Genomic DNA, 22,550 nt, shown 5'->3' on the forward strand with positions numbered 1-22,550 from the left:
TCCGCCTTAGTCTGAAGGTTGTTATGTTCAATAATATATAGGGTGGGTCATTGACTCGTACAAATATTTCAACAGTAGATTCTTGATGTCAAAAGAAACACTTCTTTCCTATATCATTTTTTCCGATTCGGCGCTGATAAAAAGATAAAGCGATTTTAAGTTTTCATAATGAGCTGGGCCCTGTGCCACAAAATTACCTTCAGAAGAACTAGCTAAATCTGTGGCATTACACATCTATGGATCTTTTAAACAGAGTTGTATTCAGCCAAAGTACCCAATGTTTCAAATTTCACAGATCCTTTTTATTTTTTGAACATCAAATTACGGCGCATTATACGAGAAAATATGAAGGACACTTTTATTTTACAAAACGTTCGAATATTCATTAGATAGTGTCCAATTTATTTTCGAGAGTTAGGTTAGGTTCTTCGAATTTTTGGTATTTTTATGGTACGTGTAGAGAATGATCATCATAATGAGAAAACTGGAAGAAGTGGGAAATATCTTGTGTTCGAAGATGATTCACCATACTAATGAAAAACTATATTCCGAAATTTATTTCATTAGAAGATATGAGATGGAACTAAAAATAATTTTTTATGGTGATTCAACAGCCTGTATCTTTTAAACCGAGCCGATTCGGAAAAAATGGCAAAGAAAAAAAGTGTTCCTTTTAACCTCAAGAATCTACTGTTGAAATATTTGTACGAGTCGAGGGCTCACCCTGTATACCTCATTGGATGTTATTTGAAATTGTTTCTACTAGTATTAGATCCGGATGCTTCAGAAGGGTCCAACCGTATCTAATAACCCAGAAGAAATAAAAAAAGATAAAAAGTAACCAACGACTGCCGGTACTTGGTGCCTCGGCAATAATTTTCGAAGCAGAAATACAACTTTCAAGACCTGAAAGAAGAATTGAAGTTGCCATCACTAATGCCGTTTTTTTACAGTACAAATCGCCGATGAAGAACCATGCCCTTGTCCAGATGTAATGGCAATGCAGACATTGATTGACTTATTGAAACCAAGTTAAGACAGAAATAGAATAAAATGGGTGCTTGTTGGCTCAAAATACTCCCTGACATCTTTAATTATTATATATGAAGAAATTATTCCTTTCATATAATACAGAAATGGATTGCGGAAACGGTGCATAGTTTTTACCCGGCAACAAATCGAGAAAATTCATCCTTAATTAGCTCGACATTCTGGAGTCGAGAACCCCGAACGAATTCGTTGCTTTTTCTCGAAAGATATCAATGCAATACTTTCTCCTATCAATTAACTCAATTTCCGAGTTGTGTCTAGCCCTAAAAACATCAAAAAGAAAAGTTCAACGTCAATCACTGTTTCTTGGAAACGAAGTCCGGCATGAAATATGGTTTAAAATTGTAGATGACAAGTATACATTTCCTTTTACGACACTATTTATCAACTACAAAATCTTCTCTGTCATATCGGATACCATATACAGCGAGAGATATTTCAATCTACTTATAGGCTTTCATTCCTTACTATTTGTTTTCCCAAGCAATTTTTGCGAAGATGCGTGATTGTGTGGACTTATGTTTGAAAGAAAACTACTTTGAAAGTTAGTCTTATTTTGAAGAGGGAAATAAAACAATTTTTCGAAATTAGAATAAATATTACACTCAAGTTCTAAAAGAGCAACTATTTTAGATATAAATGCCAAAATTTCATCAACCTCAGTGCAACTGTTCGGTTTTGACGAATTTTTAACTGACCTCATAATTTTCGAGTCGCGTATCCTACAGGAAAATCATCGTAGATCAGAATGTTATGAATATTCCGAAAGAGGAACTATCTCCTTGTTATAAATCTCAAGATTTCATCAATATCAGCGCAACCGAAATTTCTCGCAATAGATTCAGTGTGTTCGAAAACCTATATTTTCATAACAAACTTTCGAATATCGGACACTGTTTAGGAGAAAATATTTTTTTTTTTTATTCCAATAAATAATGATTCATTTTTTGTATTTTCAAAATTTAGAAAGTATTGTTATCGAATGAGCAATCCTTATTTAAGAGAAAATAACCAGTTTTTCTATAAAATTCAAAAAAGGTAATGCAAAATGCAGTGAAACTAAAAACTATGGGATAATACAATAACTGGATGGAACAAATAAACAACATCTCCTGCATTTTCCTGAAGTTGAAAAAACTTTCCAAAATTTTGCCGCTTCCGAGTTAAATCCGGCCCTGCATGTATAGTATATATTTCAGGTTGAAAAAAACACTATTTGATTTCTTCATTATATTAAAACATAAAATTGAATGTATTTCCATATGATTGCATATTTACAATTTATACAGTTTGAGAAAATTAAGCAATAAGAAATTCCTTCTTATCTACATCCTTGTTCTACAAGTGAGTTTTTATGAATAGCGAAAACAAATGTTATACTGAAAATATATCAATACTCTTATCACACATTGATAGATTTTTCTCAAAAGTTTAGTTGTTTTAATTCAAGCATTGAAATTTATCTCATTTGCTACTACACTTCTTTCATTTCTCTTGCTTTAGCTGCTGATCAGTGACTAGTACTAATTTTACCGATATCTGTGGACAACTGTCGCACAGTTGGATTATCATTGAGAGCACTCATGAATATATCCAATTCATCTTCAGATTCTGCATCACTTAACTGTATTGGAATTGTAGCCGGTTCCTCGGAATCAAAATATTTTTCTTCTTCATCTTGTTCTAAAGTTTCAATGCAGTCATATTTCGAATTGCTGTCAACACTTTCATAGTCAAAATCCTTGTCTGCTCCATCCAAGAAACTTTCATACATTGTCGTGATGAATTCTTCTCTCAGTAGCTTCTTTTCTGGCGCTGTGATATAAATATTTTTCGACTTGGGCTTTGGAGCTTTTCCTTCATTGTGGAATTCACCCCATAGAGACCTTGACGGAGGTGGACTTCTGGATCTTTCATCGTCTTTCATTTCATCAAGGTCAGAATCAGAGTCACTTTCTTCCATTGCATTATCTTCATATTCTTCTTGGTCTATCCTCTGTTTCTCAGCGTCACTCCTTTCAATCCCCTCCATCAAGATTTTAACGAAACTTGTTTGGTCTTCCGTTCGATATTTATCTCTCTCCTTAATTTCTTCCTGTGTTAAATACTGTCCGATCAGTTGGTCATACAGTAAAGGATTTCTTTTCATCATCTCAATTTCAGAGAAATACTTGTCCTCTACAATCATCTGTTGCAATGCTTCAAATCTTCTATTTTTAATATTGTACAATTTCTTATTGGAGATTGCTCTTTCTGACAATCCGTTGAGAACCACACGCATATCATCAGCATCTTCATCATTTCCTGTTGTGAATTTATTGAAGTATTCTAGATGCTCTGGGTGAAGATGATCCCCAAATCTCAGAAGAAATTGTAATTTGTTCTTAGAAAATAAGTCAACTCCTATTTTGAATTTCTCCTCCCTTGTTAAATCTGCTTCTCCTTTTTGTTGGCTCTTGAAACTAATCTGCTCAATGCCTGTGAGGTGATTCAGAATCACTACAAGATTCTTTTCGAGTTCAGTGTTCTGGTGGAAGTCAGTGGGGGGTTCCACAACTTCTGGGTTTGGTTCGGAGTCCATCGTCATTTTGATTCTATAAAATGAAAATAATTTAGATGTAATTTCACACAATTCATTATTTTTCAATATTTTAAAAAAAATCTACTAGTTTACTAGTTGATTTGTAAATTAAATCCATCAACGAAAGAAATTTCAATGAACGAGATATATTATGATACTTGTTCATTTGTATTGTTCAAAAAGGCTGTAAACTGCAGGTGGGATATAGCAAAGATTGATATAGAGAATACTCTTTTATATCATTACGAAATGCAAATTTATTTCTCATAAAATCTTTGAACTGGGATTTTGGATATGGGGGTCTCCTAGTGCTTCCACTCATAAGAGGCAATCTCTGAACTGTGAGACATCTTACGGAAATCTCGTAAGTTAATGAGTTCACTGCCATAGGAACCTACAGTTCATATCAAAATGAGCTTTGTTGGTTTGGGAAACGTCAGATGTGAACGAATTAACCTAACAATAAGAAGTCAACAGTAATGATAAGATAAACAATTTGAAAGTTTGTAGTGTACATTAACCAATGTGCTTTGTATCTAAGAGTTAATAGAACCATTGCAGAGTATACTAGTGATCCAGGAATGCATTTGAAAAGGTTAGAATATATTTGTAAACAAACCTTTGTTCTTTATTGAATACAGTTTTGTACGGTCCCTCAATTTCGCTGATTCTTGGTTTGAATTCTTGTATATTAACTGGTAAGAATTTCACCTGCACATAACTCTGTTTAACTTGAAGAATAAGTTATTTACTGTACACTTTTTGCAGCTAACTACTCGAGATGTCAACAACGAACGGAAGCTTCACGCATTCACCGCCGTGGCGCTGGGATTGGGACTCTCTATGTGGCGCGGGAGGTTTAAATATTTGGTCACCAACTTCCCGTGATCTAGGACTCTGTTTCCAACAGCTTTGTCTTCAGATACCTATTCTCTCAATCTTAGCTTTCACGTCTGCCTATTATTTCGGAAAAAATGGAAAACCTGTGATCCGTGGTGCGGTTCAAATATTAGCCATCAATTTTCGTTGCTTTATGGTTCTTATAATGGCTTCGTTACCGGTTCTTCAGATATACATCGATTTGTATAAGAGCGAAAATAGAATTTTGAAAATTTCGTACTTCCTTTGCGCCGTTCAAGGTATAGCATGGATCACTCATTTTTTCTTCTGTTTGTCGCTTAGAAAATTCTTCGGCAAGAGTCCTAGGGGTCCGGTTTTGATCCGGGTAATTTGGACAAGTATTTTCGTTATGACTTTGATTTCTTTGAGGAGTCACTTTTTGATATATGACCACGCGGAGAAGCCTGATTTCAGTGTTTTCTTGTCATACACATTCAGCGTTATACATTTTTTACTACAAGTGATGTACGCACTCAGCTTGTTTCCTGGTAAGGGCGATACCGTTTCTCTGACATATGAAGACAGGCCCATATCAGCTCAGGTAAGTGGAAAAATACCGTTCAGAATAATCCACGAAAAAATCGGGCATTACATTGAAGAGGTACCTAGTTTATAAATGATTGCAGCATCGCAGTTGTCTTTGACTTACTCTGTGCTGCGCCATACTAAAGGGATTTGGGCTAAATTCAAAATTGAGGGCAACTACTATGTTACAATAATTTATGAGTGACCATAGTCGATCTGATTCATCACCCCTGGGTTGGCTAATGAAATAGCATCTTCTCTGTTATGCTTGATTCACTTCAGCTTCATCCCAAACAGTTTTTTTATGAAATATCCTGTATATATAGATATACTGACATATGCCATTGTCATCATGGTTGAACTGTGTACAAAATTCCAATTAAAACTTGGTACGTCGAGTTATCATTGACAAAATCTGCTACTAGGAAAAAACAGTTCGACTAAAATCCCCAATAAATATGAATAAATAAATATTAATGAATGTATTGTTCTAGCCCGACGAGAATTCCCCTCTTCTGAGCCATTCCTATGTGAGCTTGATAAATGAAAATGGCGATTACAGCTACCTGGGTGTAGCGATGGAAAACTCAAGCTGGTTATCGAAGCTCCTTTTTTCTTGGGCGAATCCTCTAATGGAAAAGGGGGATAACGAAATGCTCCAGGATTCAGAGGATTTGTTCGATCTCCCTGGTGATATGCACGTTGGTCATATCAGCGATGAAATGGAAAAACACGTTTCTCCCAGAAAAGAAACATATCCCACAAATGATGCGGATGGAGGTAAGAGTATATTTTGACAACAGATTTCCCATAGGCTTAGCAAATGCATCTGTCAAAGAATCGCAATATTGCTATACATGCATAGCAATATCTCTATGTTCAGAGCCCTCTGTCTGGTGATTCTCACCATGAAATTTGATAATCCGGTGAATAATAATGGCCTTCAATCACAAGTGGTTAATTAATTAATGTTTTATAGAAAATCAGTAAATAATTGTTCATTAACCACAATTAAGAATCATAATGCTCAAGAAAACGTATGGATTTTGATCACAAATATTTCAACAGTAGATTCTTGGGGTCAAAAGAGACACTTCTCTCCTTCACCATTTCTTTCGAATCGACTCGGTTTGAAAGGTATAGGCTGTTGATAAACTATAACTTACGAACGGTTTTATCAAATGAAATGAATATTTTGTAAAATAAAAGTATTCTTCACATTCTCTCGTATAATGTGCCATTTTCGAGTAATTTGATGTTAAAAAATTAAAAAAAAAATATGTGAAATTTGAAATATGGGGTACTTTGGCTGAATAAACCTCTGTTTAAAAGATCCACAGATATGTGTAGTGCCACAGGTTTAGCTAGTTATTTTGAAACTACTTTTGTTTCTCCAGGGGTGGTACAGCTCCTTATGAAAACTTTAAATGACTATATCTTTTTATCAGGGCCAAATCGGAAAAAATGGTATAGGAAAAGAGTGTTTCTTTTGACCCCATAAACCTGCTGTAAATATTTGAACGAGTTGTATACTCTCCCTGTATATGCTGAGGAAATTTGAATTAGGGATGGGCAATTATTTCAGACAAAATACCGTCTTCTGGAGACAAATTTTGGTTTTTGCGCAATCGATTCTTGAGTACAATAGGAATACCTCACCTTCGACACACTCAAATGTTGATCTGCGTGAGGAACAATCCGCTTTGGATGCTCGCCTTTTAAATTTTTCCACATTCCCCGCATTGCCGGATACAACGCGACGAAAGTACAATAATGTCGAGATTACAAGAAGTAACAACTGCGAGGACGACACAACAAGGTGCGCAAATTAAACCTTTTGTTTTCATGTATCGGAAAACATACAAGTATTCCGTAGTCTCATAATCATCGCCATTGTAACTCGCAGAAATGCTAGAAATGACGTAACATCCAGGAGTTTGGGAATATAGGTGTATACGTGGATTTCGATTCGAAGCTTTTTCATCTGATAATTTCCATGCGGAAGGTGTTTGGGGGATGCTTTTATAAAACATTAACGTTTGGGATGTGTGATGGGGAGTGTATAAAGGGATTTGCGGGACCGGAGCACGATTTTCAATGCTTGTAAATACATCTTGAAGGATTCCTACAGAACTTGGTGGTTTTGACAGCCTTGTAACATTACAGAGTGAATAAAAAGTAACGCCTCTGAAAATACTCTTCGAAAATCACTCAATTTGGTACATAGGTACACATACTTGTGTTGTCCCTTGCAATTTCTTAGAAAAATATAGAAATCTGATTAACAAGTAGAATTCCATACGAATCTCGAAATACGTTCAGTTATTTTTTTTTCAATTTGTCTCAAAATTTTTTCGTTTGATGAAAAAATTGCAAGGGACAAGAATAAAGATTGTCAATTGAATGGCTGTCTGATATTTCAACAATCTTCAAGGAATTCAAATTGATACTGCCATGTTTTTAATCATCGGCAATGCTTTCACACAAGATCAGATTTATATTTTCGATAAAAATCTGGAAAAAATTACTATATCGAATTGAGTTAACAGAGTTCATTAGACTACCTCTATAAACCTTCCAGATGTCCACACTCCCGAGGTCATCGTTGTACGAGGAAGCAATTCGACCCTATTGAAAGCACTACACAAGTGCTTCTGGAAGGAGTTTTACGGAATAGGTATCCTGAGGTTCATGTCTGATTGTGCTGGCTTCGCTGGACCAATGCTGCTCAACAGATTGGTCAGCTTCATTGAGGATAAAAACGAGCCAATTCATTGGGGCTATTTATATGCTGCAGGTCTTGCCTCCAGTGCTATTGTAGGTAAGGGTGCATAAAAGTTTGTTTTCACAATATGAAACTATTGTATGCGTTTCACTTGATATGCCATCATATCTCCATCTAATTTTTTCCACTTTCTTTTTTTCAGGAGCGCTTTGCGACTCGCATTTTCAATTCTGGATGAGCGTGATTGGACTGAAGATGAGAACAGCCCTCGTGACCACGATTTACAGAAAAGTCCTGGCTGTGAACGGTTCCGTCTTGAACTCATATTTTTCAGTCGGAGAAATAGTGAATTTTATGTCAACCGACACAGATAGGATCGTAAACTCGTGCCCTAGTTTTCACGCCGTTTGGAGTATTCCATTTCAGGTGAGGTCTTCAAAGAGCTCCTTGTATTGTATTTTGTTACTGGTGGATGCACATTTCTTTGAAATCTTGTTATTCAAACCAAAAAAACTCTAACTACACATGGTTCTAAAAGGTACCGGTAGATTCGGGTGACTTGGGATAGTCCTGTACCTTGAGACAATTACCCCCCTTGCAGATTTCTTTGTTTCTTACCATTTATGAGTGAAGGGACAAACTTATAATATTGTGTAGCGTCTTTTCGGTTAGTTTAACAATTAATTCCTGTTGAGTTTGCCGTGACCAGAGCGTCTGAATTGACAGGAAAAATTAACGAATTCAGGAGAGTAAAAGCGCGTTTTTTTATGGCCTTTATACTTTCTAGTGTCCTGTACATGTGTTTCACTTTGTGCATGTGTAATTTTTTTCTGGATACGTGGGATATTGGGATAAAAGATATGTCATGAAACAAGGTTGTTTACAAATCAAACGGCAACACGGATCTCATTAATTTATTTTGTTGTTTCATAGGGTGACTTGGGACAATGCCGAATAGATACAAGCGGCGCATTGACAGCAGGAAATATGCCGATTTTTCGCAGGATATTATTATTTACGTTATTTCCACACCAAGGAATGAAATAAATCAAAGCTCCCCTGTTTTGTTTAGTTTTTTTTTTCTACAGTCGAGTTGCAATATATTTACTTTCGCTGAAATAGGGGTTTATCATTTAATTTCCTAACCGAATTTCAACTATATAATCACAAATTCGAATTTTTTAAAACTATACACCGTCCCAAGTCACCTATTTCATTTGAGAGTTGAGAAATCAATAGATTTTAACTTGTGTCCCAAGCCTCCCTACTCGGTGGGTGACTTGGAACATGAATATATATTATTTTTTAATTTATATTCGAATTCTGAAGCATGGTTTATATCTTAATCAATAGTCTGAGTCATTGAGCGTATTTTAACCTCTTTCTCACATAAACATAGGTCACCGTTTTGAAAATCTGACAAGTTGAATTCAACAATCGTCCCAAGTCACCCCACCCCAATCTACGGTATTGGGTTTTACTGGAAAACAAATTGATTCAATATTCTTAAATTTTGAAGAACAGTTCATTGTATGTATATTGCAATATAATTTTATCATGTACTTCCAGCTGGGCGTCACCTTGTACCTCCTCTACACTCAGGTCGGCTTGGCATTCTTGGCCGGCGTCGTTTTCAGCGTCGCCCTCATCCCAATCAACAAGTTGATCGCAAACAAAATCGGTCAGCTCAGCACGAAATTGATGGCGGAAAAAGACTCGCGGGTCAGGGTAATCACCGAAGTTCTGCGAGGAATTAAGGCGGTCAAGCTTTACGTGTGGGAGCAGCATTTCATCAGGAGCATTAAAGGTAGGCAGGTCGCTCGAAATTGGGTTTCGTATTAGTTTGTGTACCGGACCTTCCAAATCAGCTGTATTCACGTGGATGTGGGGTTGGACTACAGTGGTGGCTTCTCAGATTATGCTTTTGTGAAATTCCCTTCGGATTTCTCATCAGTAATTTAAATTTAGGTATTGAAATTAGGGCTCAGAATTTTTGGCATAAACGTATTGGACTATTTAATGATTTGTTCGAAACCTCTTATGTAGGATGCTATAACCCTGACTTCGAAGTCAAGTCGAAAATAAAAAGTGGAAAAACAAAAAAAATTATTTTCTCCTGAACAGGGCCAGATATTCGAAAGTTTGGTATGGAAATATAGGTTTTCGAACACGCTCAATCTATTTCGAGCAATTTCGAAAGCCTATCTCTCTTCGTTTAGATTTTCATCTTGGAAATGGCATTTTTCAAAAATTGTAATTTTCAATCTGCGATATCTCCTGCTATATTCGTCTGACCCAATTGGGATTTCCGGTTATATAATCAGCGTTGCCTAGGCTTCCACCAGAGCACATTAACTCGATTTCGAAAATCTCGATTTTTTGGGTCAAAAATGAGCAAGGGGTTAGACCCCACAAAAATGACCTATTTTCTACTCTGTCTGAAAATCACGATGTTCCATCACTATCCTAGGATATGGAGTGCATGGAATTTGTTCTGAAGATTCTAGAGAAGCAAAGTTGATGCTTCAACAGAGAATTACACTCCAGAGAGCTCTTCGAAGTCAACTCGAAAATGAAAAGTGGAAAAACAAAAAACAAAATTTTCTCCTGAACAGGGCCAGATATTTGAAATTTTGGTATGGAAATATAGGTTTTCGAATACGCTGAATCTATTGCGAGCATTTTCGAAAGCCTATCTCCCTTCGTTTAGATTTTCATTTTGGAAATGGCATTTTTCAAACATTACAATTTTCAATTAGCGATATCTCCTGTTATATTCGTCCGATCCAATTGGGATTTCCGGTTATATAATCAGCGTTGCCTAGGCTTCCACCCGAGCACAAAAACTCGATTTCGAAAATCTCAATTTTTTGGGTCAAAAATGAGCAAGGGGTTAGACCCCCCAAAAATGACCTATTTTCTACTCTGTCTGAAAATCACGATGTTCCATCACTATCCTAGGATATGGAGTGCATGGAATTTGTTCCGAAGATTCTAGAAAAGCAAACAGTTGATGCTTCAATAGAGAATTACACTCCAGAGAGCTCTTCGAAGTCAACTCGAAAATGAAAAGTGGAAAAACAAAAAACAAAATTTTCTCCTGAACAGGGCCAGATATTTGAAATTTTGGTATGGAAATATAGGTTTTCGAATACGCTGAATCTATTGCGAGCATTTTCGAAAGCCTATCTCCCTTCGTTTAGATTTTCATTTTGGAAATGGCATTTTTCGAAAATTACAATTTTCAATCTGCGATATCCGCTGTTATATTCGTCTGATCCAATTGGGATTTCCGGTTATATAATCAGCGTTGCCTAGGCTTCCACCCGAGCACAAAAACTCGATTTCGAAAATCTCAATTTTTTGGGTCAAAAATGAGCAAGGGGTTAGACCCCCCAAAAATGACCTATTTTTTCTACTCTGTCTGAAAATCACGATGTTCCATCACTATCCTAGGATATGGAGTGCATGGAATTTGTTCCGAAGATTCTAGAAAAGCAAACAGTTGATGCTTCAATAGAGAATTACACTCCAGAGAGCTCTTCGAAGTCAACTCGAAAATGAAAAGTGGAAAAACAAAAAAAATGTATTTTCTCCTGAACAGGACCAGATATCTGAAATTTTGGTATGGAAATATGGGTTTTCGAATACGCTGAATCTATTGCGAGCATTTTCGAAAGCCTATCTCCCTTCGTTTAGATTTTCATTTTGGAAATGGCATTTTTCAAAAATTACAATTTTCAATCTGCGATATCTCCTGTTATATTCGTCTGATCCAATTGGGATTTCCGGTTATATAATCAGCGTTGCCTAGGCTTCCACCCGAGCACAAAAACTCGATTTCGAAAATCTCGTTTTTTTGGGTCAAAAATGAGCAAGGGGTTAGACCCCCCCAAAAATGACCTATTTTCTACTCTGTCTGAAAATCACGATGTTCCATCACTATCCTAGGATATGGAGTGCATGGAATTTGTTCCGAAGATTCTAGAAAAGCAAACAGTTGATGCTTCAATAGAGAATTACACTCCAGAGAGCTCTTCGAAGTCAACTCGAAAATGAAAAGTGGAAAAACAAAAAAAATTATTTTCTCCTGAACAGGACCAGATATCTGAAATTTTGGTATGGAAATATAGGTTTTCGAATACGCTGAATCTATTGCGAGCATTTTCGAAAGCCTATCTCCCTTCGTTTAGATTTTCATTTTGGAAATGGCATTTTTCAAAAATTACAATTTTCAATCTGCGATATCTCCTGTTATATTCGTCTGATCCAATTGGGATTTCCGGTTATATAATCAGCGTTGCCTAGGCTTCCACCCGAGCACAAAAACTCGATTTCGAAAATCTCGATTTTTTGGGTCAAAAATGAGCAAGGGGTTAGACCCCCCAAAAATGACCTATTTTCTACTCTGTCTGAAAATCACGATGTTCCATCACTATCCTAGTATATGGAGTGCATGGAATTTGTTCTGAAGATTCTAGAAAAGCAAACAGTTGATGCTTCAATAGAGAATTACACTCCAGAGAGCTCTTCGAAGTCAACTCGAAAATGAAAAGTGGAAAAACAAAAAACAAAATTTTCTCCTGAACAGGGCCAGATATTTGAAATTTTGGTATGGAAATATAGGTTTTCGAATACGCTGAATCTATTGCGAGCATTTTCGAAAGCCTATCTCCCTTCGTTTAGATTTTCATTTTGGAAATGGCCTTTTTCAAAAATTACAATTTTCAATTAGCGATATCTCCTGTTATATTCGTCTGATCCAATTGGGATTTCCGGTTATATAATCAGCGTTGCCTAGGCTTCCACCCTACCACAAAAACTCGATTTCGAAAATCTCGATATTTTTGATCAAAAATGAGCAAGGGGTTAGACCCCCCTAAAATGACATATTTGCTACTCTGTCTGAAAATCAAGATGTTCCATTACTATCCTAGGACATGGAGTGCATAGAATTTGTTCTGAATATTCTGGAAAACCGAACAGTTGATGCTTCAATAGAGAATTACACTCCAGGCAGCTCTTCGAAGTCAACTCGAAAATGAAAAGTGGAAAAACAAAAAAAATGTATTTTCTCCTGAACAGGACCAGATATCTGAAATTTTGGTATGGAAATATGGGTTTTCGAATACGCTGAATCTATTGCGAGCATTTTCGAAAGCCTATCTCCCTTCGTTTAGATTTTCATTTTGGAAATGGCATTTTTCAAAAATTACAATTTTCAATCTGCGATATCTCCTGTTATATTCGTCTGATCCAATTGGGATTTCCGGTTATATAATCAACGCTGCCTAGGCTTCCACCCGAGCACAAAAACTCGATTTCGAAAATCTCGTTTTTTTGGGTCAAAAATGAGCAAGGGGTCAGACCCCCCAAAAATGACCTATTTTCTACTCTGTCTGAAAATCACGATGTTCCATCACTATCCTAGGATATGGAGTGCATGGAATTTGTTCCGAAGATTCTAGAAAAGCAAACAGTTGATGCTTCAATAGAGAATTACACTCCAGAGAGCTCTTCGAAGTCAACTCGAAAATGAAAAGTGGAAAAACAAAAAACAAAATTTTCTCCTGAACAGGGCCAGATATTTGAAATTTTGGTATGGAAATATAGGTTTTCGAATACGCTGAATCTATTGCGAGCATTTTCGAAAGCCTATCTCCCTTCGTTTAGATTTTCATTTTGGAAATGGCATTTTTCAAAAATTACAATTTTCAATCTGCGATATCTCCTGTTATATTCGTCTGATCCAATTGGGATTTCCGGTTATATAATCAGCGTTGCCTAGGCTTCCACCCGAGCACAAAAACTCGATTTCGAAAATCTCGTTTTTTTGGGTCAAAAATGAGCAAGGGGTTAGACCCCCCAAAAATGACCTATTTTCTACTCTGTCTGAAAATCACGATGTTCCATCACTATCCTAGGATATGGAGTGCATGGAATTTGTTCCGAAGATTCTAGAAAAGCAAACAGTTGATGCTTCAATAGAGAATTACACTCCAGAGAGCTCTTCGAAGTCAACTCGAAAATGAAAAGTGGAAAAACAAAAAACAAAATTTTCTCCTGAACAGGGCCAGATATTTGAAATTTTGGTATGGAAATATAGGTTTTCGAATACGCTGAATCTATTGCGAGCATTTTCGAAAGCCTATCTCCCTTCGTTTAGATTTTCATTTTGGAAATGGCATTTTTCGAAAATTACAATTTTCAATCTGCGATATCCGCTGTTATATTCGTCTGATCCAATTGGGATTTCCGGTTATATAATCAGCGCTGCCTAGGCTTCCACCCGAGCACAAAAACTCGATTTCGAAAATCTCGTTTTTTTGGGTCAAAAATGAGCAAGGGGTCAGACCCCCCAAAAATGACCTATTTTCTACTCTGTCTGAAAATCACGATGTTCCATCACTATCCTAGGATATGGAGTGCATGGAATTTGTTCCGAAGATTCTAGAAAAGCAAACAGTTGATGCTTCAATAGAGAATTACACTCCAGAGAGCTCTTCGAAGTCAACTCGAAAATGAAAAGTGGAAAAACAAAAAAAATTATTTTCTCCTGAACAGGACCAGATATCTGAAATTTTGGTATGGAAATATAGGTTTTCGAATACGCTGAATCTATTGCGAGCATTTTCGAAAGCCTATCTCCCTTCGTTTAGATTTTCATTTTGGAAATGGCATTTTTCAAAAATTACAATTTTCAATTAGCGATATCTCCTGTTATATTCGTCTGATCCAATTGGGATTTCCGGTTATATAATCAGCGTTGCCTAGGCTTCCATCCGAGCACAAAAACTCGATTTCGAAAATCTCAATTTTTTGGGTCAAAAATGAGCAAGAGGTTAGACCCCCCAAAAATGACCTATTTTCTACTCTGTCTGAAAATCACGATGTTCCATCACTATCCTAGGATATGGAGTGCATGGAATTTGTTCCGAAGATTCTAGAAAAGCAAACAGTTGATGCTTCAATAGAGAATTACACTCCAGAGAGCTCTTCGAAGTCAACTCGAAAATGAAAAGTGGAAAAACAAAAAAAATTATTTTCTCCTGAACAGGACCAGATATCTGAAATTTTGGTATGGAAATATAGGTTTTCGAATACGCTGAATCTATTGCGAGCATTTTCGAAAACCTATCACCCTTCGTTTAGATTTTCATTTTGGAAATGCATTTTTCAAAAATTACAATTTTCAATCTGCGATATCTACTGTTATATTCGTCTGATCCAATTGGGATTTCCGGTTATATAATCAGCGTTGCCTAGGCTTCCACCCGAGCACAAAAACTCGATTTCGAAAATCTCGATTTTTTGGGTCAAAAATGAGCAAGGGGTTAGACCCCCCAAAAATGACCTATTTTATACTCTGTCTGAAAATCACGATGTTTCATCACTATCCTAGGATATGGAGTGCATGGAATTTGTTCTGAAGTTTCTAGAAAAGCAAACAGTTGATGCTTCAATAGAGAATTACACTCCAGAGAGCTCTTCGAAGTCAACTCGAAAATGAAAAGTGGAAAAACAAAAAACAAAATTTTCTCCTGAACAGGACCAGATATCTGAAATTTTGGTATGGAAATATAGGTTTTCGAATACGCTGAATCTATTGCGAGCATTTTCGAAAGCCTATCTCCCTTCGTTTAGATTTTCATTTTGGAAATGGCATTTTTCGAAAATTACAATTTTCAATCTGCGATATCTCCTGTTATATTCGTCTGATCCAATTGGGATTTCCGGTTATATAATCAGCGTTGCCTAGGCTTCCACCCGAGCACAAAAACTCGATTTCGAAAATCTCGATTTTTTGGGTCAAAAATGAGCAAGGGGTTAGACCCCCCAAAAATGACCTATTTTCTACTCTGTCTGAAAATCACGATGTTCCATCACTATCCTAGTATATGGAGTGCATGGAATTTGTTCTGAAGATTCTAGAAAAGCAAACAATTGATGCTTCAATAGAGAATTACACTCCAGAGAGCTCTTCGAAGTCAACTCGAAAATGAAAAGTGGTAAAACAAAAAACAAAATTTTCTCCTGAACAGGGCCAGATATTTGAAATTTTGGTATGGAAATATAGGTTTTCGAATACGCTGAATCTATTGCGAGCATTTTCGAAAGCCTATCTCCCTTCGTTTAGATTTTCATTTTGGAAATGGCATTTTTCAAAAATTACAATTTTCAATCTGCGATATCTCCTGTTATATTCGTCCGATCCAATTGGGATTTCCGGTTATATAATCAGCGTTGCCTAGGCTTCCACCCGAGCACAAAAACTCGATTTCGAAAATCTCAATTTTTTGGGTCAAAAATGAGCAAGGGGTTAGACCCCCCAAAAATGACCTATTTTCTACTCTGTCTGAAAATCACGATGTTCCATCACTATCCTAGGATATGGAGTGCATGGAATTTTTTCCGAAGATTCTAGAAAAGCAAACAGTTTATGCTTCAATAGAGAATTACACTCCAGAGAGCTTTTCGAAGTCAACTCGAAAATGAAAAGTGGAAAAACAAAAAAAATGTATTTTCTCCTGAACAGGACCAGATATCTGAAATTTTGGTATGGAAATATAGGTTTTCGAATACGCTGAATCTATTCCGAGCATTTTCGAAAGCCTATCTCCCTTCGTTTAGATTTTCATTTTGGAAATGGCATTTTTCAAAAATTACAATTTTCAATCTGCGACATCTCCTGTTATATTCGTCTGATCCAATTGGGATTTCCGGTTATATAATCAGCGTTGCCTAGGCTTCCACCCGAGCACAAAAACTCGATTTCGAAAATCTCGATTTTTTGGGTCAAAAATGAGCAAGGGGTTAGACCCCCTAAAAATGACCTATTTTCTACTCTGTCTGAAAATCACGATGTTCCATCACTATCCTAGTATATGGAGTGCATGGAATTCGTTCTGAAGATTCTAGAAAAGCAAACAGTTGATGCTTCAATAGAAAATTACACTCCAGAGAGCTCTTCGAAGTCAACTCGAAAATGAAAAGTGGAAAAACAAAAAACAAAATTTTCTCCTGAACAGGGCCAGATATTTGAAATTTTGGTATAGAAATATAGGTTTTCGAATACGCTGAATCTATTGCGAGCATTTTCGAAAGCCTATCTCCCTTCGTTTAGATTTTCATTTTGGAAATGGCATTTTTCAAAAATTACAATTTTCAATCTGCGATATCTCCTGTTATATTCGTCCGATCCAATTGGGATTTCCGGTTATATAATCAGCGTTGCCTAGGCTTCCACCCGAGTACAAAAACTCGATTTCGAAAATCTCAATTTTTTGGGTCAAAAATGAGCAAGGGGTTAGACCCCCCAAAAATGACCTATTTTCTACTCTGTCTGAAAATCACGATGTTCCATCACTATCCTAGGATATGGAGTGCATGGAATTTTTTCCGAAGATTCTAGAAAAGCAAACAGTTGATGCTTCAATAGAGAATTACACTCCAGAGAGCTCTTCGAAGTCAACTCGAAAATGAAAAGTGGAAAAACAAAAAAAATGTATTTTCTCCTGAACAGGACCAGATATCTGAAATTTTGGTATGGAAATATAGGTTTTCGAATACGCTGAATCTATTGCGAGCATTTTCGAAAGCCTATCTCCCTTCGTTTAGATTTTCATTTTGGAAATGGCATTTTTCAAAAATTACAATTTTCAATCTGCGATATCTACTGTTATATTCGTCTGATCCAATTGGGATTTCCGGTTATATAATCAGCGTTGCCTAGGCTTCCACCCGAGCACGAAAACTCGATTTCGAAAATCTCGTTTTTTTGGGTCAAAAATGAGCAAGGGGTTAGACCCCCCAAAAATGACCTATTTTCTACTCTGTCTGAAAATCACGATGTTCCATCACTATCGTAGGATATGGAGTGCATGGAATTTGTTCCGAAGATTCTAGAAAAGCAAACAGTTGATGCTTCAATAGAGAATTACACTCCAGAGAGCTCTTCGAAGTCAACTCGAAAATGAAAAGTGGAAAAACAAAAAAAATTATTTTCTCCTGAACAGGACCAGATATCTGAAATTTTGGTATGGAAATATAGGTTTTCGAATACGCTGAATCTATTGCGAGCATTTTCGAAAGCCTATCTCTCTTCGTTTAGATTTTCATTTTGGAAATGGCATTTTTCAAAAATTACAATTTTCAATCTGCGATATCTCCTGTTATATTCGTCTGATCCAATTGGGATTTCCGGTTATATAATCAGCGTTGCCTAGGCTTCCACCCGAGCACAAAAACTCGATTTCGAAAATCTCGATTTTTTGGGTCAAAAATGAGCAAGGGGTTAGACCCCCCAAAAATGACCTATTTTCTACTCTGTCTGAAAATCACGATGTTCCATCACTATCCTAGTATATGGAGTGCATGGAATTTGTTCTGAAGATTCTAGAAAAGCAAACGGTTGATGCTTCAATAGAGAATTACACTCCAGAGAGCTCTTCGAAGTCAACTCGAAAATGAAAAGTGGAAAAACAAAAAAAATTATTTTCTCCTGAACAGGACCAGATATCTGAAATTTTGGTATGGAAATATAGGTTTTCGAATACGCTGAATCTATTGCGAGCATTTTCGAAAGCCTATCTCCCTTCGTTTAGATTTTCATTTTGGAAATGGCATTTTTCAAAAATTACAATTTTCAATCTGCGATATCTCCTTTTATATTCGTCTGATCCAATTGGGATTTCCGGTTATATAATCAGCGTTGCCTAGGCTTCCACCCAAGCACAAAAACTCGATTTCGAAAATCTCGATTTTTTGGGTCAAAAATGAGCAAGGGGTTAGACCCCCCAAAAATGACCTATTTTCTACTCTGTCTGAAAATCACGATGTTCCATCACTATCCCAGTATATGGAGTGCATGGAATTTGTTCTGAAGATTCTAGAAAAGCAAACAGTTGATGCTTCAATAGAGAATTACACTCCAGAGAGCTCTTCGAAGTCAACTCGAAAATGAAAAGTGGAAAAACAAAAAACATAATTTTCTCCTGAACAGGGCCAGATATTTGAAATTTTGGTATGGAAATATAGGTTTTCGAATACGCTGAATCTATTGCGAGCATTTTCGAAAGCCTATCTCCCTTCGTTTAGATTTTCATTTTGGAAATGGCATTTTTCAAAAATTACAATTTTCAATCTGCGATATCTCCTGTTATATTCGTCTGATCCAATTGGGATTTCCGGTTATATAATCAGCGTTGCCTAGGCTTCCACCCGAGCACGAAAACTCGATTTCGAAAATCTCGATTTTTTGGGTCAAAAATGAGCAAGGGGTTAGACCCCCTAAAAATGACCTATTTTCTACTCTGTCTGAAAATCACGATGTTCCATCACTATCTTAGGATATGGAGTGCATGGAATTTGTTCCGAAGATTCTAGAAAAGCAAACAGTTGATGCTTCAATAGAGAATTACACTCCAGGGAGCTCTTCGAAGTCAACTCGAAAATGGAATGTGGAAAAACAAAAAAAATCATTTTCTCCTGAACAGGACCAGATATCTGAAATTTTGGTATGGAAATATAGGTTTTCGTACACGCTGAATCTATTGCGAGCATTTTCGAAAGCCTATCTCCCTTCGTTTAGATTTTCATCTTGGAAATGGTATTTTTCAAAAATTGCAATTTTCAATCTGCGATATCTCCTGTTATATTCGTCTGATCCAATTGGGATTTCCGGTTATTTAATCAGCGTTGCCTAGGCTTCCACCCGAGCACAAAAACTCGATTTCGAAAATCTCGATTTTTTGGGTCAAAAATGAGCAAGGGGTTAGACCCGCCTAAAATGACCTATTTTTTACTCTGTCTGAAAATCAAGATGTTCCATCACTATCCTAGGATATGGAGTGCATAGAATTTGTTCTGAAGATTCTGAAAAACGAAACAGTCGATGCTTCAATGCAGAATTACACTCCAGAGAGCTCGTCGAAGTCAACTCGAAAATGAAAAGTGGAAAAACAAAAAAAATCATTTTCTCCTGAACAGGACCAGATATCTGAAATTTTGGTATGGAAATATAGGTTTTCGTACACGCTGAATCTATTGCGAGCATTTTCGAAAGCCTATCTCCCTTCGTTTAGATTTTCATTTTGGAAATGGCATTTTTCAAAAATTACAATTTTCAATCTGCGATATCTCCTGTTATATTCGTCCGATCCAATTGGGATTTCCGGTTATATAATCAGCGTTGCCTAGGCTTCCACCCGAGTACAAAAACTCGATTTCGAAAATCTCAATTTTTTGGGTCAAAAATGAGCAAGGGGTTAGACCCCCCAAAAATGACCTATTTTCTACTCTGTCTGAAAATCACGATGTTCCATCACTATCCTAGGATATGGAGTGCATGGAATTTTTTCCGAAGATTCTAGAAAAGCAAACAGTTGATGCTTCAATAGAGAATTACACTCCAGAGAGCTCTTCGAAGTCAACTCGAAAATGAAAAGTGGAAAAGCAAAAAAAATGTATTTTCTCCTGAACAGGACCAGATATCTGAAATTTTGGTATGGAAATATAGGTTTTCGAATACGCTGAATCTATTGCGAGCATTTTCGAAAGCCTATCTCCCTTCGTTTAGATTTTCATTTTGGAAATGGCATTTTTCAAAAATTACAATTTTCAATCTGCGATATCTACTGTTATATTCGTCTGATCCAATTGGGATTTCCGGTTATATAATCAGCGTTGCCTAGGCTTCCACCCGAGCACAAAAACTCGATTTCGAAAATCTCGTTTTTTTGGGTCAAAAATGAGCAAGGGGTTAGACCCCCCCAAAAATGACCTATTTTCTACTCTGTCTGAAAATCACGATGTTCCATCACTATCCTAGGATATGGAGTGCATGGAATTTGTTCCGAAGATTCTAGAAAAGCAAACAGTTGATGCTTCAATAGAGAATTACACTCCAGAGAGCTCTTCGAAGTCAACTCGAAAATGAAAAGTGGAAAAACAAAAAAAATTATTTTCTCCTGAACAGGACCAGATATCTGAAATTTTGGTATGGAAATATAGGTTTTCGAATACGCTGAATCTATTGCGAGCATTTTCGAAAGCCTATCTCTCTTCGTTTAGATTTTCATTTTGGAAATGGCATTTTTCAAAAATTACAATTTTCAATCTGCGATATCTCCTGTTATATTCGTCTGATCCAATTGGGATTTCCGGTTATATAATCAGCGTTGCCTAGGCTTCCACCCGAGCACAAAAACTCGATTTCGAAAATCTCGATTTTTTGGGTCAAAAATGAGCAAGGGGTTAGACCCCCCAAAAATGACCTATTTTCTACTCTGTCTGAAAATCACGATGTTCCATCACTATCCTAGGATATGGAGTGCATGGAATTTGTTCCGAAGATTCTAGAAAAGCAAACAGTTGATGCTTCAATAGAGAATTACACTCCAGAGAGCTCTTCGAAGTCAACTCGAAAATGAAAAGTGGAAAAACAAAAAAAATTATTTTCTCCTGAACAGGACCAGATATCTGGAATTTTGGTATGGAAATATAGGTTTTCGAATACGCTGAATCTATTGCGAGCATTTTCGAAAGCCTATCTCCCTTCGTTTAGATTTTCATTTTGGAAATGGCATTTTTCAAAAATTACAATTTTCAATCTGCGATATCTCCTGTTATATTCGTCTGATCCAATTGGGATTTCCGGTTATATAATCAGCGTTGCCTAGGCTTCCACCCGAGCACAAAAACTCGATTTCGAAAATCTCGATTTTTTGGGTCAAAAATGAGCAAGGGGTTAGACCCCCCAAAAATGACCTATTTTCTACTCTGTCTGAAAATCACGATGTTCCATCACTATCCTAGGATATGGAGTGCATGGAATTTGTTCCGAAGATTCTAGAAAAGCAAACAGTTGATGCTTCAATAGAGAATTACACTCCAGAGAGCTCTTCGAAGTCAACTCGAAAATGAAAAGTGGAAAAACAAAAAAAATTATTTTCTCCTGAACAGGACCAGATATCTGGAATTTTGGTATGGAAATATAGGTTTTCGAATACGCTGAATCTATTGCGAGCATTTTCGAAAGCCTATCTCTCTTCGTTTAGATTTTCATTTTGGAAATGGCATTTTTCAAAAATTACAATTTTCAATCTGCGATATCTCCTGTTATATTCGTCTGATCCAATTGGGATTTCCGGTTATATAATCAGCGTTGCCTAGGCTTCCACCCGAGCACAAAAACTCGATTTCGAAAATCTCGATTTTTTGGGTCAAAAATGAGCAAGGGGTTAGACCCCCCAAAAATGACCTATTTTCTACTCTGTCTGAAAATCACGATGTTCCATCACTATCCTAGGATATGGAGTGCATGGAATTTGTTCCGAAGATTCTAGAAAAGCAAACAGTTGATGCTTCAATAGAGAATTACACTCCAGAGAGCTCTTCGAAGTCAACTCGAAAATGAAAAGTGGAAAAACAAAAAAAATTATTTTCTCCTGAACAGGACCAGATATCTGGAATTTTGGTATGGAAATATAGGTTTTCGAATACGCTGAATCTATTGCGAGCATTTTCGAAAGCCTATCTCCCTTCGTTTAGATTTTCATTTTGGAAATGGCATTTTTCAAAAATTACAATTTTCAATCTGCGATATCTCCTGTTATATTCGTCTGATCCAATTGGGATTTCCGGTTATATAATCAGCGTTGCCTAGGCTTCCACCCGAGCACAAAAACTCGATTTCGAAAATCTCGATTTTTTGGGTCAAAAATGAGCAAGGGGTTAGACCCCCCAAAAATGACCTATTTTCTACTCTGT

The 22,550-nt window shown here is 36.6% G+C and overlaps 2 protein-coding genes across 3 annotated transcripts in view; one reads left to right on the forward strand and one right to left on the reverse strand.

Moving 5' to 3' along the window:
- Nucleotides 1-2,265: 2,265 nt before the first annotated feature.
- Nucleotides 2,266-22,550, reverse strand: part of LOC123309766 (coiled-coil domain-containing protein 97) — a 41,479-nt gene continuing 21,194 nt past the window's right edge. The window contains exons 1-2 of one of the 2 annotated variants that reach the window (XM_044893018.1): nt 4,251-4,398; nt 2,266-3,644 (exon numbers count right to left, since the gene is read on the reverse strand). In XM_044893018.1, coding sequence (XP_044748953.1) covers nt 2,561-3,637 — 1,077 coding nt within the window. In that variant the 5' untranslated portion in view covers nt 3,638-3,644; nt 4,251-4,398 and the 3' untranslated portion in view covers nt 2,266-2,560. Of the gene's footprint in view, nt 3,645-4,250; nt 4,399-22,550 lie in introns of those variants that run through there. The other variant, XM_044893019.1, reaches the window with a different exon arrangement.
- The window catches only part of LOC123309762 (ATP-binding cassette sub-family C member 10), a 41,593-nt gene continuing 23,093 nt past the window's right edge, over nt 4,051-22,550 (forward strand). Inside the window, exons 1-6 of the mRNA XM_044893011.1 lie at nt 4,051-4,226; nt 4,400-5,072; nt 5,551-5,836; nt 7,638-7,877; nt 7,984-8,207; nt 9,351-9,588. Of these exons, the coding sequence (XP_044748946.1) occupies nt 4,413-5,072; nt 5,551-5,836; nt 7,638-7,877; nt 7,984-8,207; nt 9,351-9,588 (1,648 nt within the window). The 5' untranslated portion in view covers nt 4,051-4,226; nt 4,400-4,412. The remainder of the gene's footprint in view (nt 4,227-4,399; nt 5,073-5,550; nt 5,837-7,637; nt 7,878-7,983; nt 8,208-9,350; nt 9,589-22,550) is intronic.

This window comes from Coccinella septempunctata, chromosome 3 (assembly GCF_907165205.1).
Source record: "Coccinella septempunctata chromosome 3, icCocSept1.1, whole genome shotgun sequence".
Lineage (NCBI taxonomy): Eukaryota > Metazoa > Arthropoda > Insecta > Coleoptera > Coccinellidae > Coccinella > Coccinella septempunctata.